Source organism: Rutidosis leptorrhynchoides, chromosome 8 (assembly GCF_046630445.1).
Source record: "Rutidosis leptorrhynchoides isolate AG116_Rl617_1_P2 chromosome 8, CSIRO_AGI_Rlap_v1, whole genome shotgun sequence".
NCBI classification, from domain to species: Eukaryota; Viridiplantae; Streptophyta; class Magnoliopsida; order Asterales; family Asteraceae; genus Rutidosis; species Rutidosis leptorrhynchoides.
Genome location: NC_092340.1, coordinates 26847407 through 26863069, shown reverse-complemented (window position 1 = coordinate 26863069; position 15663 = coordinate 26847407). Strand labels below are relative to the sequence as shown.

General features: G+C 35.4%; 1 protein-coding gene across 1 annotated transcript; it reads right to left on the bottom strand.

The window, feature by feature from the left end:
• Window positions 1-6690: 6690 nt before the first annotated feature.
• LOC139861497 (uncharacterized) lies at window positions 6691-10240 on the bottom strand. The gene is made up of 3 exons (XM_071849894.1): window positions 7422-10240; window positions 6965-7339; window positions 6691-6886 (listed from the first exon to the last, which is right to left on the bottom strand). The coding sequence occupies exons 1-2, from the start codon at window positions 10102-10104 to the stop codon at window positions 6966-6968; spliced, it is 3057 nt and encodes a 1018-aa protein (XP_071705995.1). The 5' UTR covers window positions 10105-10240; the 3' UTR covers window positions 6691-6886; window position 6965.
• Between the last annotated feature and the right edge of the window lie 5423 nt (window positions 10241-15663).

Here is a 15663-nt window from a genome sequence, read left to right as displayed (position 1 = left end):
AATTTCAAAAACATTAATGAGCCTTCCAAAAAGAAGCTTGTTAAAGGTTTGCCTCAACAATCTTTCAAGAAAGATAAACCTTGTTCTGCTTGCATTATGGGTAAACAAACCAAAACAAAGTTTCCCTTAAAAACCCTAGCTACTATTAGTGATCCACTTTATATGCTTCACATGGATCTATTTGGTCCAATGAACACTAGTAGTTTGGGTGGGAAAAGATATACTTTGGTAATTGTTGATGAGTATTCTAGGTTTACCTGGGTTATTTTCTTAGCTGCAAAAAGTGATGCTCCTGAAGAAATCATTAATTTGATCAAGAGAGAACAGGTTCAAAAAGGTGTTCTTGTTAAGCAATTAAGAAGTGATCATGGCACTGAGTTTAAAAATGTTACTTTAATTGACTTTTGTGAAGAGTCTGGAATTGGTCAAAATTTCTCTGCTGTTAGAACTCCACAACAAAATGGAGTTGCTGAAAGAAGAAATAGAACACTTATTGAAGCAGCCAGAACTATGCTATGCCAATCAAATGTTGCACTCAGATTCTGGGCAGAAGCTGTTAATACAGCTTGTTATACTCAAAACAGGTCCTTGATTGTGAAGAAACATGGCAAAACTTCCTATGAGCTATATCATAAAAAGATACCTACTATTCATTACTTCCATGTATTTGGATGTAAGTGCTATATTTTGAATCAAAGAGATCAGCTTGAAAAGATGAGGCCAAAATCTGATGAAGGTGTGTTCATGGGATATTCTTCTGTTTTTAAAGCTTTTTGAGTATTTAATAAGAGAAGAATGAAGATTGAAGAATCCATTAATGTTTCTTTTGATGAAAGTTCTATTGAAATGGATCAGTCATCTAGTTCTGAGCATTCTGCACTTGGTGAATTGTCAAATTTAATTTCTGGTAACAGTGTTCAGACTCTGGATTCAGAGTCTGAGTCAGATGAACCTCATTCTTCTGGATTGAAAAATGATTCTGCAGATAATTCTCATACAGAAGAAGTTCAACAAGAAGATGAGCCTGTTGTTATTCAAGAAGGTGATCAATCACCTAATAACACCTTGGTTCCTGTTGTTCCTATCAGAAAATCTTCTAGAAACATAGTTCCTCCAAAGCATCTTGAAGATTATGTTGTAGATCCTGCTGGTTTGCCTAAACCTGGTTCTTCTCAGACACCTGTATCTGACTTTGCCATTGCAAACTATTGTTTCTTTTCTAATTTTCTTTCACTCATTGAACCCAAAGAAGTAGATGAAGCATTGGCTGACAATGATTGGGTTGAAGCTATGACTGAAGAGTTGACAGAGTTTGAAAGGAATGATGTATGGGAGTTGGTTCCAAAATCTGATGGTAAAACTGCAATTGGTACTAAATGGGTTTACAGAAACAAGGTTGACAAAGATGGTATTGTGGTTAGGAATAAAGCAAGGTTAGTGGCTCAAGGTTATAGACAAGAAGAAGGTATAGACTATGATGAGACATTTGCTCCAGTTGCTAGAATTAAAGCTATTAGATTGTTTCTGGCATATGCTTCAGATAAAGATTTTGTGGTGTTCCAAATGGATGTAAAGAGTGCTTTTCTAAATGGTAAATTGCAAGAAGAGGTTTATGTGAAGCAACCTCCTGGTTTCAAGAGTAAGAAGTTTCCCAAGCATGTCTTCAAGTTGAAGAAAGCTTTGTATGGTCTGAAGCAAGCTCCCAGAGCCTGGTATGATACTTTGTCAACATTTCTTCTAGAAAAGAAATTTTCTAGAGGGGCTATTGACAAAACTTTATTCATCAAAAAGGAGAAAGGTGATGTGTTACTTGTTCAAATTTATGTTGATGACATTATTTTTGGGTCTACTAATCCACTTTTGAGAAAATGGTTTTCAGATATAATGTCTAAAGAATATAGAATGAGTAATTTATGTATTCTAAACTATTTTCTTGGGCTAAAAATAAAGCAGAGTCATGAGGGTATTTTTATTAACCAAACTAATTACATTTCTAATATGTTAACTAAATATGGTTTTAAAAATTGCTCCTCTTTAAGAACTCCAATGAGTGTTTCTGAAAAACTTGATAAAGATGAGTCTGGAAAACCCACTTGTCAATCAACCTATAGAGGTATGATTGGATCTTTGTTATATTTAACTGCTAGTAGACCTGATATAATGTTTGCTACATGTCTTTGTGCACGTTACCAAGCAGATCCTAGGGAGTCTCATTATAAAGCTGTGAAAAGAATTTTTAGGTACTTAAAAGGTACCCCTAACCTGGGTCTTTGGTACTCCAAAGACTCAGGGTTTGATCTAATTGGTTACACAGATGCAAACTATGCAGGTTGCAAATTAGATAGAAAGAGCACTTCTGGTGGATGTCAATTGCTAGGTGGAAAATTGGTCAGCTGGACTAGCAAAAAGCAGAATTCTGTGGCCACGTCCACAGCAAAAGCTGAATATGTTGCTGCAGGAAGTTGTTGTGCTCAATTACTATGGATGCAACATCAACTTTTGGATTTTGGGTTAACATTGACCAAAACTCCAATAATGTGTGATAATGAGAGTGCTATTGCTATTACTGAGAATTCAGTGTTTCACTCCAGAACCAAGCATATAGAGATCAGAAATCATTTTATAAGAGATTGTGTTAAGAAGGGCAAAGTGGTCTTGAAGCATATTGGTACTAAAGATCAACTAGCAGATATTTTCACTAAAGCACTTTCTGAAGAAAGGCATTTTTATCTTCTTGGACAACTTGGAATGTTAAATCCATCAACTGAAATGTTGTCCAGTGATGATATTTCTTGAGTCTGAATTATTTTCTTAGAGTCTAGGTGAAGTAATATTGTTCAGAGTCTGGGAAAGTTTACTCAAGTGTATTTTTGTGTATAAATTTGTTTCCTTCTTTCGTCAAATAAAGTTTTTTTTTTTAAATTTCGTTTTTAGGCTAATTTTTTTTTTTCTATTTCCTAAAATAAAAGGGTCAAATTTGGTATTAATGAAGGGAGTTAATGGTAACCTTTTGGAAATTTTTGTCAGGAGTATTAATTTGATAATGATTGTGTCAATCTTTTTGATAACTTTTTGCTATAATGCATTGGATCAATCTTGGCCGTGCAGACCAACCTGCAGATTCTGAGCAATCGAAGTCTGAGTTGTTACCCTAGAATTGAATTGAATTGATTGTACAAATTGCCATTCTCGAGTATCTTTTCCGCCCTACACCGACACCGGGTTTAGTTGGCTCGGTAATTTTACTCGACGTGTGGTTGTTTCGAAACAGGGAACAACTTTGAATACACAAGCTTGTAACCCGCGGATGAACCGCACACTAGAGCCTTATTGGGGCTAAAACCAATAACGAGAGCCTTTTTGGTATCATTGGAATTAACGGTATACTCCACCCCATGATGTTACACATACAGAGCAGGTTGAAGGTATGAATGAGGAACACCAACTTATTTCTAACCAACCTTCTCCCACTGCTACTGAACAAAATCTCCACACAACCAACCTTATGAGCTCACCAACTCATATTGAGAATGTTCCCATACTTGAAAACTTAGTTGATTTAGCACCCATAGATTCACATAAAAAATTCATTAGGCAAGGTGCTACCAGTACAACTCCATCACCTCTGCTAGAGGTTGGTGAGAGGAGTACTTTGACCCAACCAGAACCTGCTAAGATAGTGAGCTTGGATTCCCACATTACAGTTGCTGAGAAAACCCCCTCAGTTAACTTAAATCAAGAAGTCCCAATCCTGGATTCATCAAACCAAATCCAAAATCCATCTTCAATGGCCAAACCTACAATTACCCCAGACACAAGTCTGCCACTTTTCCCTCCAGATGTTCCATCCTTACACTTGCTTGCACAGGCTGCCAATGTTTCATCCATGTCACAGGATGAAATACAGGTCTCAAACCCTTCTATGTCCAGGGATCGCCCTACCTATCACCAGGAAGGTTGTGAGGACATGCAAACTTTACCTCTAAACATTAGCTCCACTTCACAGGCTGAGGCACCAGTCAATGTGGTTGGCCTGCATCAGGCTTTAACTACTTTGACTAAAAAGTTTGATGACAAACTTTTGGGTGTGCAGTCTCAATTTAATAAAATTAATCTTCACTTGAATAATAATTTTGTTTCTAAACATGAATTGATGGAGGTCAGGAGGATGGTAGGGGATATGCAGGGTTTTGGTAGTTCTAATGATGCAGTGGGTGTAACAGATATTGGTGATAGATTGAATGCTTTAGAGAAGAGGTTGGAAGGTGTTGATGAAATCAGGCAATGTTTTACAGGTTTTGCTTCTGATGTTAAGACACTCCAAGAACAACATGCTGAGATTTGGAAGTTTTTATCTACTCTCTCTGTTGATGATGTCAAAAAGGGGGAGAAAAGGAAAAGGGTAGAAGGTGAAGAAGGTGAAGGTGTTGAGGGGGAGTCTTCAAAACGAGCTCAGGTTGAGGGGAAGCAACAGATTCAGGGGGAGGATGGTAATGATAGAATTGAAGCTCAAGTGGTTGGTAGTAATGATGCTCAAATGGATGATGCTGAAGTGCTTATTGCTGTTAGAGGTGTTGACACTCAAGAGGATACTCAGGTGAATGCACAGGTGGTTTTTGCTAGTGATATTCAAACAGGTGCAGGTGCAGATGGTGTTCAAAGAAGTGGTGTTGGTAATGATCAAGAGAATGCTATTGTTGTTGCAGCAGCTGTGCAAGATAAGTTAAGGGCTCTGATGAACAAAAGGTTCAGGTTCAAAAGGTATGGGGGTGATGTGGTCAAGGTTGAGATTGTTAAATCAGAACTTGAAGGTGTAACTTTGTTGTTGACTATGACACATCTACCTGATAGTAGGTTAAGAGTGAAATTGAATCATATTGTTCGCTTAGGTTCTGTGAATGGAAAGGTTTAGCTGTATGTATTCAAGAGTGTGAAGATGGTCAAACTATTGTGAAAGAAGTTTTGAAGAAAGTTTGCAATTTGGTGCATCTAGTTTTTGAAGAAGGTTTTATAAGTTTGAAAGATTATGAAATAGTTTGTGGGATGTTTGAGTTAGAGATGAAGGAGAGGAGAGTTAAAGGTCATGTTGAAAGGTATTCTGTTCCAGAGCATCTAGAGTTTGTTGATGATAGTTATGTCGAGTATTTAGATGCTTTAATGTTCAAAACAACTGGTGATCAAAGAATGATGATAAGAGTTGATCAATTTGAACGAGCAGGTATTGAATTGTTGCTTGGCTTGTTGACTAGATGTGTGACAGAGCAGACTCATCCCTTCAGAGTTAAATTGGTGAAGCACTTGTACAGTAAGCTTTCTATGTTGAAGAGTTTCAAGTCTATGAAGAGCAAGTGCAAATTGATTGAAAGGGAGTATGCAAAACTGAAGGAATAGGTGAACATGTGGTTTTGACATCATCAGATAGGGGGAGATTGTTGGAAAAATGATCTGATGAGTCAAAGAGTTTTGCAGGAGTTAGAGTCTGGAGTCCTAGAGTCTGAAGTTGCAGATTCTGATAAAGTCAACGTTTTGATTACTTGATGATTAAGCTATGGAAAATTCTGGAGATTTGTTTAAATATTAAGAAGATTGTGTTTTGATTCTGTGTTATCTCTAGAAGATAAACTTTGCATTGTTTAGAATATTTGTTAGTTTTAAGTTTATCTTTTTCTAAGTTTTAGACAAGTAGTTTAGGAAACCAAATCTTCAAGATTTGGTTTAACTCTGTATAAATAGGGCTATGGTTTATCATTGTAAAGTATCCTTTTGCACGATTAACATTGTCTTTCTTATATCTTCATATCGTGTTCTCTCAATTATTGTTCTTATAATTCATATTTACTATCCAATTGAAAGTCTGGTGTTCATAGTTCAAATATTGTGAACTAATAGCGCTAATATTGTGTATGTGATGCGCTAAACGATATTAATCGAGTATGCGTATCATTATAGTTTAAAAAACAATTCTCCAAAATATTAATCTTGGGGTGGCCCGAGAAGAATCTGAAAATGGTCACATGATAATCCGGCCAGACCAGGTACATTAGAGTAAAAATACTCGCCGTCCTCTGAAAACCTCCTAATAAATTCATATTGATATGGATTTGCATCTGCTATAGTTGAGAAACAACATGTGATCAACCAGATTATTAATTATCATGGCTTGGACTAGTATTCTTTTAATGAGTAATGACTAGTATTCTATGTTGTGTCTTGCCAGAACTTTGTTGGCGGTTCATATAGTAGTGATTTTTTTATACATATAAATAATTCATGTACCATTCTTGGATAAGTTGTGTTTAATTGTGATTCGAGGCCAAGTACCATAATATACGACGCTATTACGATGCTATTACAAGTATATTCTACTCTATCATCTGTTTACAACTTCTATCACAAATATTTCCTATGAGATTGTCACGTGAGAATATCTTCATTGGAAATACAAATACAAATCTATATAAAATTTTAAGTAGATATATGTATGCGAGTTAATGGGTATATCCGAAACCCGCCAACAGATCACTCGCGGGTGAAATTTTTTAAATATACCCGCCCATGATGGGTACAGATACTTGCGGGTCGTGGAATTTTTCCACACGTTGTCATCCCTAATATTAACTTTCTCCATGAAAAAACGTCAATACTAGGATACTTATTTTTTATTTAATTATATTAATTATATAACCTATGAAATCAAACAAGACAATGTGATACTCCTTAAATTGCTACAGAACCAAACTCATATAATTATATTACATCACCATGAAATCAAACCATATATTGAACATCTTTGACAGGAAATATAATGCAAGTCTAATACACATCATCTTCTACTTGGAATCAACTTTCAACTCTTGAATGCAATCTTGGTACTCTACCTGAAAAGCTGAAACACACATACAACGATCAAGTCAAACCATTTAATGATAATCTACATATCGTTAAAAAAGATAAAACATGGCACCTCAAATACGTTGAATAGCATCCAAAATATGTTGCAATTCATGGACAACATTTTTGATATTCATCCGTTGAGATGGGGAATCAACAGAGCATGATACTCCAATCTTCACAGTTAGAGCTATGCATTCTTCTATAATCTTTGCATTTGAAAGCCTACTTCTCGCATTGACATAATCCTCATGATGAAGATTTAAAAGTTCACCATCAATAATATCATTTACATGATCCGGTAAGGCCATGTAAGCAAAATTATGAAGGCTAAGACCATCCTTAAATGTGTCATCTGTCGGCTTTTTACCCGTCATCACTTCCAATAATAATATTCCGTAACTATAGATATCCCCACTGCTTGTCATCTCATTTCCAAGACCAGACTCTACAATTAAGTTATAAACAATTACTATAGAATAATAGTGTATTAATAAATTAAGTATATGTATAGGAGTACATCACTTTACCTGGTGGTGCATAACCAATTGTTCCTTTGATGACAAATGAGCTGTTTAGGCTTAAATCTGTTCCAAGAAATCGAGCTAAACCAAAGTCTCCAACATGGGCCACCATATCTTCATCAAGTAGAATGTTGCTAGGCTTCAAGTCACCATGAACAATGCTCGGTATGCAGTGATTGTGAAGATAATCAAGTGCATATGCGATGTTGATGAGAATATTTATTCTTTGAACAATGTTGAGTCTAGATGTATAACTTTCACTTGAATGAAGCCAATCATGTAAACTTCCATTGGGCATGAACTCATAAACCAAAGCTTTGAAATCATTGCCTTGAAAGTCAACACCAGAACATGAGGTTATTATCTTCAACAAATTGCGATGTCGAATACTCCGCCATACTTCGCACTCAGCGGTGAAGCTTCTATCCGCTCCTCGGTTTTGGAGATGTAATACTTTGACTGCAACCACTTTGTCATCTTGATCAAGTGTTCCTTTATAAACAGAACTAAACCCACCCTTACCAATCAAGTTGGCTTCTGAGAATCCATTGGTAGCCTTGAGAAGCTGACTGTATGAAACTTTCAAGAATCGCCCATTTATCGAGGATGATTGAGACACTAGGTCCTTTCTTTTCCTTTTACAACAAACGTACACGAAACCTAATATGCTCACGAGTCCAGCCACAATCAAAATGAGAATAACAAAAAGTGGAAACTTTTTTCCATTATGTTTCTTCGTCTCCTTGCATTTGCGTAAACCGAGTTCAACCAAGCCACCACAAAGCCTACGATTGCCCAAAACTGAGAACGCACTTGAATTAGCAAACACTCCTACGACCGGTACTTCACCCTCAAAATCATTAAAGGATAGGTTCAAATATTGTAACGAGAACCGTTCAAAGAACTGTGGAATTTCACCAGATAAATTATTATAAGAAAGATCAAGTGTTTCGAGTCCTCTCATAGAAATTAACGATGATGGTATCATGCCTTGCAATAAGTTTCCCTTGAGGGATAAAAATGTAAGGCTAGTGCAACCACCAAGGCTACCAGGTATGTTACCCGATAAACGGTTATCAGATAAATCCAGATTAGTCAACATCTTGAGGTCTCCAACCTCAGCTGGAATTGAACCAGACAAATTGTTATGAGATAAACTTAATGTTAGCGTTAGCGATGAAAGTTGTAAAATTTCTTTCGGTATGTTGCCGCTTAGTTTGTTGTCAAAAAGATACATTTCTGATAATTGGCTACAGTTCCCCAGACGTGATGGAATATGGCCTTCGAGTATATTGGTATGTAAATACAGAGTCTCTAATATCGATAAATTGCCGATTGCATCTGGGATCCACCCTGAAAGTTGGTTTTGGTATAGACCAAGATATTGTAGATTTTGAAGTTTACCAATAACAGAAGGTATTTTTCCTGTGAATTGATTTTGTGATAATTCTAAAAAGTTTAATCCAACCAGATTGCCTATCTCTGAAGGGATGTTTCCAGATAACATATTCCCTGCTAAATCTAAGATTTCGAAGTGATCCGAAAGATTACCAATGGATCCTGGAAGAGCTCCTTGAAAACTGCAATCAGCAATACTAAAATACTTCAATTTGCTGCAGTTTTTCAACGAATCGATAAACTTCATTTCATCAGCTTGTGCGCGTCCATGGAGGTTGGTATCAGCTAAGGATATTACAGAAATATCACTTAATTTTCCAAAGTCAATGGTCACCGTCCCTCTAAAACTATTGATACCGATATCAAGAATCCTTAACTTGGAACAATTAGATATCGAGGGTGGAAGATATCCACTGAGTTCGTTCTCCCATAATCCAAGCCAGTCAAGATCTGGGAGCGTTGCACCAATGTCGGATGGAATAGTACCGCTAAGTTGATTCATAGGCAAGAACAAAGTAGTTAGAAACGAGAGGTTATAAAGGGAACGAGGGATCGTTCCATACAGTTTACACTCTCCAGCTAAAAAATAACTTAAACTATTCCATCTGCCTAAGGTGTCCGGAATATTCCCACCCAAAGGATTTGAGTTAACTGAGAAAATTTGCATCGATGTGAGATTCCCCAAGGAAGATGGGATTCCACCAGTTAAGTTATTTTCGTAAAGTGAAAGATTAGTAAGTTTCGAGAGCAAACTAACCTCCATAGGTATGCTTCCAACTAGCTGGTTTCTACCAAGGAAAAGTGTTTCAAGACTGGAACAACGAGACAAGTTAGTTGGAATGACTCCGTTAAATTGGTTTCCCTGAAGAGCAAGGACGCGCAGTCTGGATAAACGGCCCAGGTCTTGAGGGATGGTTCCTTTAAAACTGTTGTTTTGTAGTATAAATTTACGAAGGAAGGTAAGGTTTCCTACATGAGGAGACAAAGAACCTTCTAGACCTTGCGAAATCAGTTGTAGAGCAGTCACTCTTCTATGCCGTTTCCCACATGAAACACCACTCCAATCACAGAAATGGAAAGAGGTGTTCCATGAGGTTAGAACTCCATAAGGATCTCGTGTGATCATCTTCTTGAATGATAACAACGCCATGTGATCGGTCTCGTTTCCATCATAGGAAGCTGAGATGGTGGTGCCAGTCGCAAGAAATATAACAATAAAACCAGAAGAAAACAGAAAAGTAATAATATGAGATAAATATACTAAGCAGGATATTGGTTTCCTTGAATTCATTGCAGGGATTTATTAAGTATGTACAACGTATTAGCTTTTTATATCCTCAGATTTTTGCATTAATATTTTGCACATACGGACCTTGGTATTGTTGCACATGGAAGTCAAGAGCATTGAGGGATCACCATATAGAGCAAGTCAAGTCAACCCACTCGGAGGGGAATGAGTGGGGTGATGAGGCCATCAAATAAAGCAAGTTTAGCCACAAGAGCACTCAAAGTCAAGTGATCTACCCACTAGTTGTTTAAGATCATAGTGCTTTTGGAATTGGTACACATTCTTCTTTAATCTTTTTAATTTTTTAGTATACATGTAAAGATTTTTTTCCTATAAAAGCAATATAAAAAGCCAATAATTATTCTTCAAGTGTTCCAATAATGAAGTCGGGGCAAATGATAATTTGTTTACCATTATTCTCTTCTATTTCTTTTTCTTTCCACTACTATTATTGTATTGTTATGATATTTCTGATTACCACCACCGTCTCTGCTTCCTATAGAGGAAATGAGACAGATTACGAGGCTTTGGTGAAGATCAAGTCAATGATCACCCATGACCCAAATGTAGCTCTAAACTCACGGAACACTTCAATCTGATTGGAGTGATAGACTTAGTATGCTCTCTGTCTCCTTTTGCAGGGAATCTCAGCTTCCTCATTAGCACAACAACATTATCAAAAAATTATATTTAAAACCATATTTATTGAAATTTAACATGATTTAGAATACTTGAATTCTTAGTTGTTCTTGTAATATATCTTGGCACAATATACTTTTTTAAACTTTTGCTACTTAATAATGTTATTTCCTATTGCATACATGATGTCAAATATAAGCTAGAATGATTCTAACTGGTATGGCACTGAATTAGTAACTTTTTAAGGATCAAAGTTTCCATTGTCCTCATCAGAACTCAGTTAGCTGAAGTAACAGGAAACAGGAAATAATAAACATTAAATATTAAATGCTAAACTGAATTAGGATCAAAGTCTCATTGGAGAATTTCATCAAGCAGTTGGTGCTCATAAAGGGTTAAAATCTTCATAACATTAAATGACGACCAGCTACCAGCCAAAGAAATCAAGTAATATGAGTGTTCATTAAAGTTCTTCATTAATAACATAAAAAATCGTCAATCGTAGATTTAACTAATATAATTCAAGATTGAAGTTAATTCGAATAACATTTATGCAATATGCCAAAATATAGCCGCACACATCGAAATCACAAAAATCACAACTTTCCTAATATAACAGATAGACTGTTAAAGCTTTAGAGATCCAAAGACAACAAGAATCATGATTCAATTAAAAGATGAAATATGGAGCGTAAACTACAGCAAGTCAGCAAGTATCCCCCAAAATATTCAATTTGAAGTGTCCAATATATCATTGGAACCCTCCTTATTAATATAAAGCTTACAAACTAATTATTAAAAGTAATTCATAACCTTTATGATGTATTAAATTAAATTACCAAAAAATTGTACCTGCAGTTAAAAATTGGTAGAAAATGCAGAGAATAGAGACGAGGGAGGGATGGGAGAAATCATTAGGAGACTTTTTGGGCCACTACATTCTTGTTTTGGGCCACCGCTCTCTAGTTTGGGCCATTATTGGGCCGATCACATTATTCGGTGCAAGTAGATTTTCCCTAATCCACAAACCTATATTAATATTAGGGGTGTGTTCGGCATGCGCTTATGGAAGCTTATAACAGTTTCGACTTATGATCTTAATAAACTCTGAGTCATAAATTTGTTTGGTAGTACATATAAAATATATATAGCATTCTTCTTTAATCTTTTTAATTTTTTAGTATACATGTAAAGATTTTTTTCCTATAAAAGCAATATAAAAAGCCAATAATTATTCTTCAAGTGTTCCAATAATGAAGTCGGGGCAAATGATAATTTGTTTACCATTATTCTCTTCTATTTCTTTTTCTTTCCACTACTATTATTGTATTGTTATGATATTTCTGATTACCACCACCGTCTCTGCTTCCTATAGAGGAAATGAGACAGACTACGAGGCTTTGGTGAAGATCAAGTCAATGATCACCCATGACCCAAATGTAGCTCTAAACTCACGGAACACTTCAATCTGATTGGAGTGATAGACTTAGTATGCTCTCTGTCTCCTTTTGTAGGGAATCTCAGCTTCCTCATTAGCACAACAACATTATCAAAAAATTATATTTAAAACCATATTTATTGAAATTTAACATGATTTAGAATACTTGAATTCTTGGTTGTTCTTGTAATATATCTTGGCACAATATACTTTTTTAAACTTTTGCTACTTAATAATGTTATTTCCTATTGCATACATGATGTCAAATATAAGCTAGAATGATTCTAACTGGTATGGCACTGAATTAGTAACTTTTTAAGGATCAAAGTTTCCATTGTCCTCATCAGAACTCAGTTAGCTGAAGTAACAGGAAACAGGAAATAATAAACATTAAATATTAAATGCTAAACTGAATTAGAGGTTCAAATAGGATCAAAGTCTCATTGGGGAATTTCTAATTAAATTATATTCACCATCAAAACAGAAGTATAAGATGTAAAAATATACCTTTAAAATATAACTCAACTTCCTTAAACTTTATTTGTATGTTTTAAATAATGTTGAATCGCAGAGGTCTCATTATAGTTTTATTTGTATGTCTAACTAGCACTGTATAAAAACTTAAGGTTCCATTGTTTACATCATGTATCATGATGAGGTAGTCATGTCATTATGTAAACAAATAACATGTACAATAGCATTTAGCTGAAATAGCAGGAAACAAGTAATGATCGACACTGAAAATAATAGCGAAAATGCTAAACTGAATTAGGAAGTTCAAATAGGATCAAAGTCTCATTGGGGAATTTCATCAAGCAGTTGGTGCTCATAAAGCGTTAAATCTTCATAACAACAACTGACGACCAGGCTACCAGCCAAAGAAATCAAGTAATATGAGTGTTCATTAAAGAAAGTTCTTCATTAATAACATAAAAAATCGTCAATAGTAGATTTAACTAATAAAATTCAAAATTGAAGTTAATTCGAATAACATTTATGCAATATGCCAAAATATAGCCGCACACATCGAAATCACAAAAATCACAACTTTCCTAATATAACAGATAGACTGTTAAAGCTTTAGAGATCCAAAGACAAAAAGAATCATGATTCAATTAAAAGATGAAATATGGAGCGTAAACTACAGCAAGTCAGCAAGTATCCCCCAAAATATTCAATTTGAAGTGTCCAATATATCATTGGAACCCTCCTTATTAATGTAAAGCTTACAAACTAATAATTAAAAGTAATTCATAACCTTTAGCATGTATTAAATTAAATACTAAAAAATTGTACCTGCAGTTATGAAAATTGGGTAGTAAATGCAGAGAATAGAGACGAGGGAGGGATGGGAGAAATCATCAGGAGACTTTTTGGGCCACTACATTCTTGGTTTGGGCCACCGCTCTCTTGTTTGGGCCATTATTGGGCTGATCACATTATTCAGTGCAAGTAGGTTTACCCTAATCCACAAACCTATATTAATACTAGGGGTGTGTTCGGCATGCAGCTTATGGTAGCTTATAAGAGTTTGGACTTATGATAAGTTTCAGCTTCTAGCTCCAATCATAAGTTTCAGCCATCAAGCTCCAACTATAAGCTCAAGCTTTAGTTAGTTTTGCCCAAACACACCCTAAATCAGCAAAGACTTTCGATTATATAGAAATCGAATTAATATTTGCAAGTTTCCAAATCAAGTTCCAGTGGTGGTGGTAGCGGTTTGTTTAAGTAATCAACTAGGGTCGTTTGCATACGCCAGCAACATGTGTCGGTTTGTTTACGTCATCATCAGGTTTGTTTCCGAATCAAGTGCAGTATTTGAGTTTCTTTAGGGTTTGAACGGTATTAAATTGAGATTCAAGGTTTAGAAATGGGGTACAAACTGAAAATTAGTTTTGAAATCTCTTTTATGAAATTATGAATCTCTGTAAATTTAGATTTATGTATTTTTTTCCATTTATATGCAAGTGCTCTTGATTGAAGAAGAGATCGAAGAGGGATTAAGAATAGAAGTTAGGTGAGTTTAAGATAATAAGTGAAAGATACAAGGTAAAAGGAGAAGAGGGGAAAAAGAGGAAAATTCCCTTATGTATCACACATGCAAATTTTAACGGAAAAAGTTAACGGACATTAGGGGCAGGGTCCATCGGTGATTCAGGAGGAAACCACATGGACCATTCTTGTCGAAAAAAGTATTGAGTCCGTAAGTGTTATTCAATACAAACTACAGGAATCATCTGTGAAACTTTGTCTTAATATTTCTATATATCCTCAAACACGTAAATATAAACAAATACTAGTTAAAGTCCAGCGATTTCGCGGATTTTATGAAATGATGATATTTAAAAAAAAAAAAAAATCAACCATGATAACATAAATAGACAATCCAACGATCCAAAAGTTCAAATTTGTAAAAATATAAATAGAAAAATCTTGTTCAAAAGTAATGGGCTTAAATTAAAAAGTAGTATTAAGCAACGGTCCATAGCTGCGAATAGGTTCAATGTATAAAGTTGCAGGCGCCAATAATGTATCTCTTTGATGTTTTTTTCTCAATTCTTCGTTCTAGTGTCCCACATATTCGTGAATGTCCTAAATATTTTGAGGTGGTCATGAATTGTGAATAATGCTAGTGCTTGTTATCATTATGGCCCATATTGCCTCCTCTAAATGAATATACTGAAATGAGAAAATACAAATCGACCCATTCATATGTGAGACGGTCGACCTAATAACCTCTAAACAACATCACAAAAATGAGCACTAAAGAAAGATCTTACTACCTATTCGTCAATGCCATCCTGATCTTCAAGCGCTTGTGGAGGGTCAAACAAAGTAAAGACATTTAGACTTATCTGTCTTTGTGACATGGTTAACATTCTTTGGTCCCTTGACTTCTTTTTTCAGGGGCTATTGCGTTAAGCATTTCCTGGTAACCATTCAATGATAGTCCTGCAAAGTACCAACGCAACATGCGGTTAAGAGGAATGTAAGGTATAACAGTGTAATTGTGATATTAAATATGAATACATTACGGGTTATTTTTATAGTCGGAGATTGCAAAGTACATACGGGTTTACATATGTCAGAATGATTGAAAAACAATTGCTGTGAAAGGTATGTTTTTCTTTGAATGTTTCTTTAACCAAAAGCAAACCCATTCAATTCAGGTATAGCAACGATATAAACGCAAACCCATTCAATTTGCGTATAGCAACGATATAAACGCTGTTACAGGATTAAGGAGTGAAACCAACCCTGTGAATAAAGCACAATAACATGTACTACAAAATGACCAACCAAAGCATTGATAGAAACTTTCTTCTATACCCACCAACATGTATTGGCTTATATAAGTGGTTTGACTATCTAAGGCCAAACATAACTTCAAAAGTTTGAAGGATTTGTTACTCTAGATATTGGCCAGTTGTGTATGTTCATTTATACATAACCCATAGTGACACCTGTTAAGAGCAAGTACATAT

Bases quoted from the DNA above. Each gene is read 5' to 3' on its own strand.
- LOC139861497 (XM_071849894.1), bottom strand. From the start codon at position 10,104: ATGAATTCAAGGAAACCAATATCCTGCTTAGTATATTTATCTCATATT. The intron at 7,340-7,421 runs GTAAAGTGATGT...ACTTAATTGTAG, and splicing joins AATTGGTTATGCACCACCAG to AGTCTGGTCTTGGAAATGAG.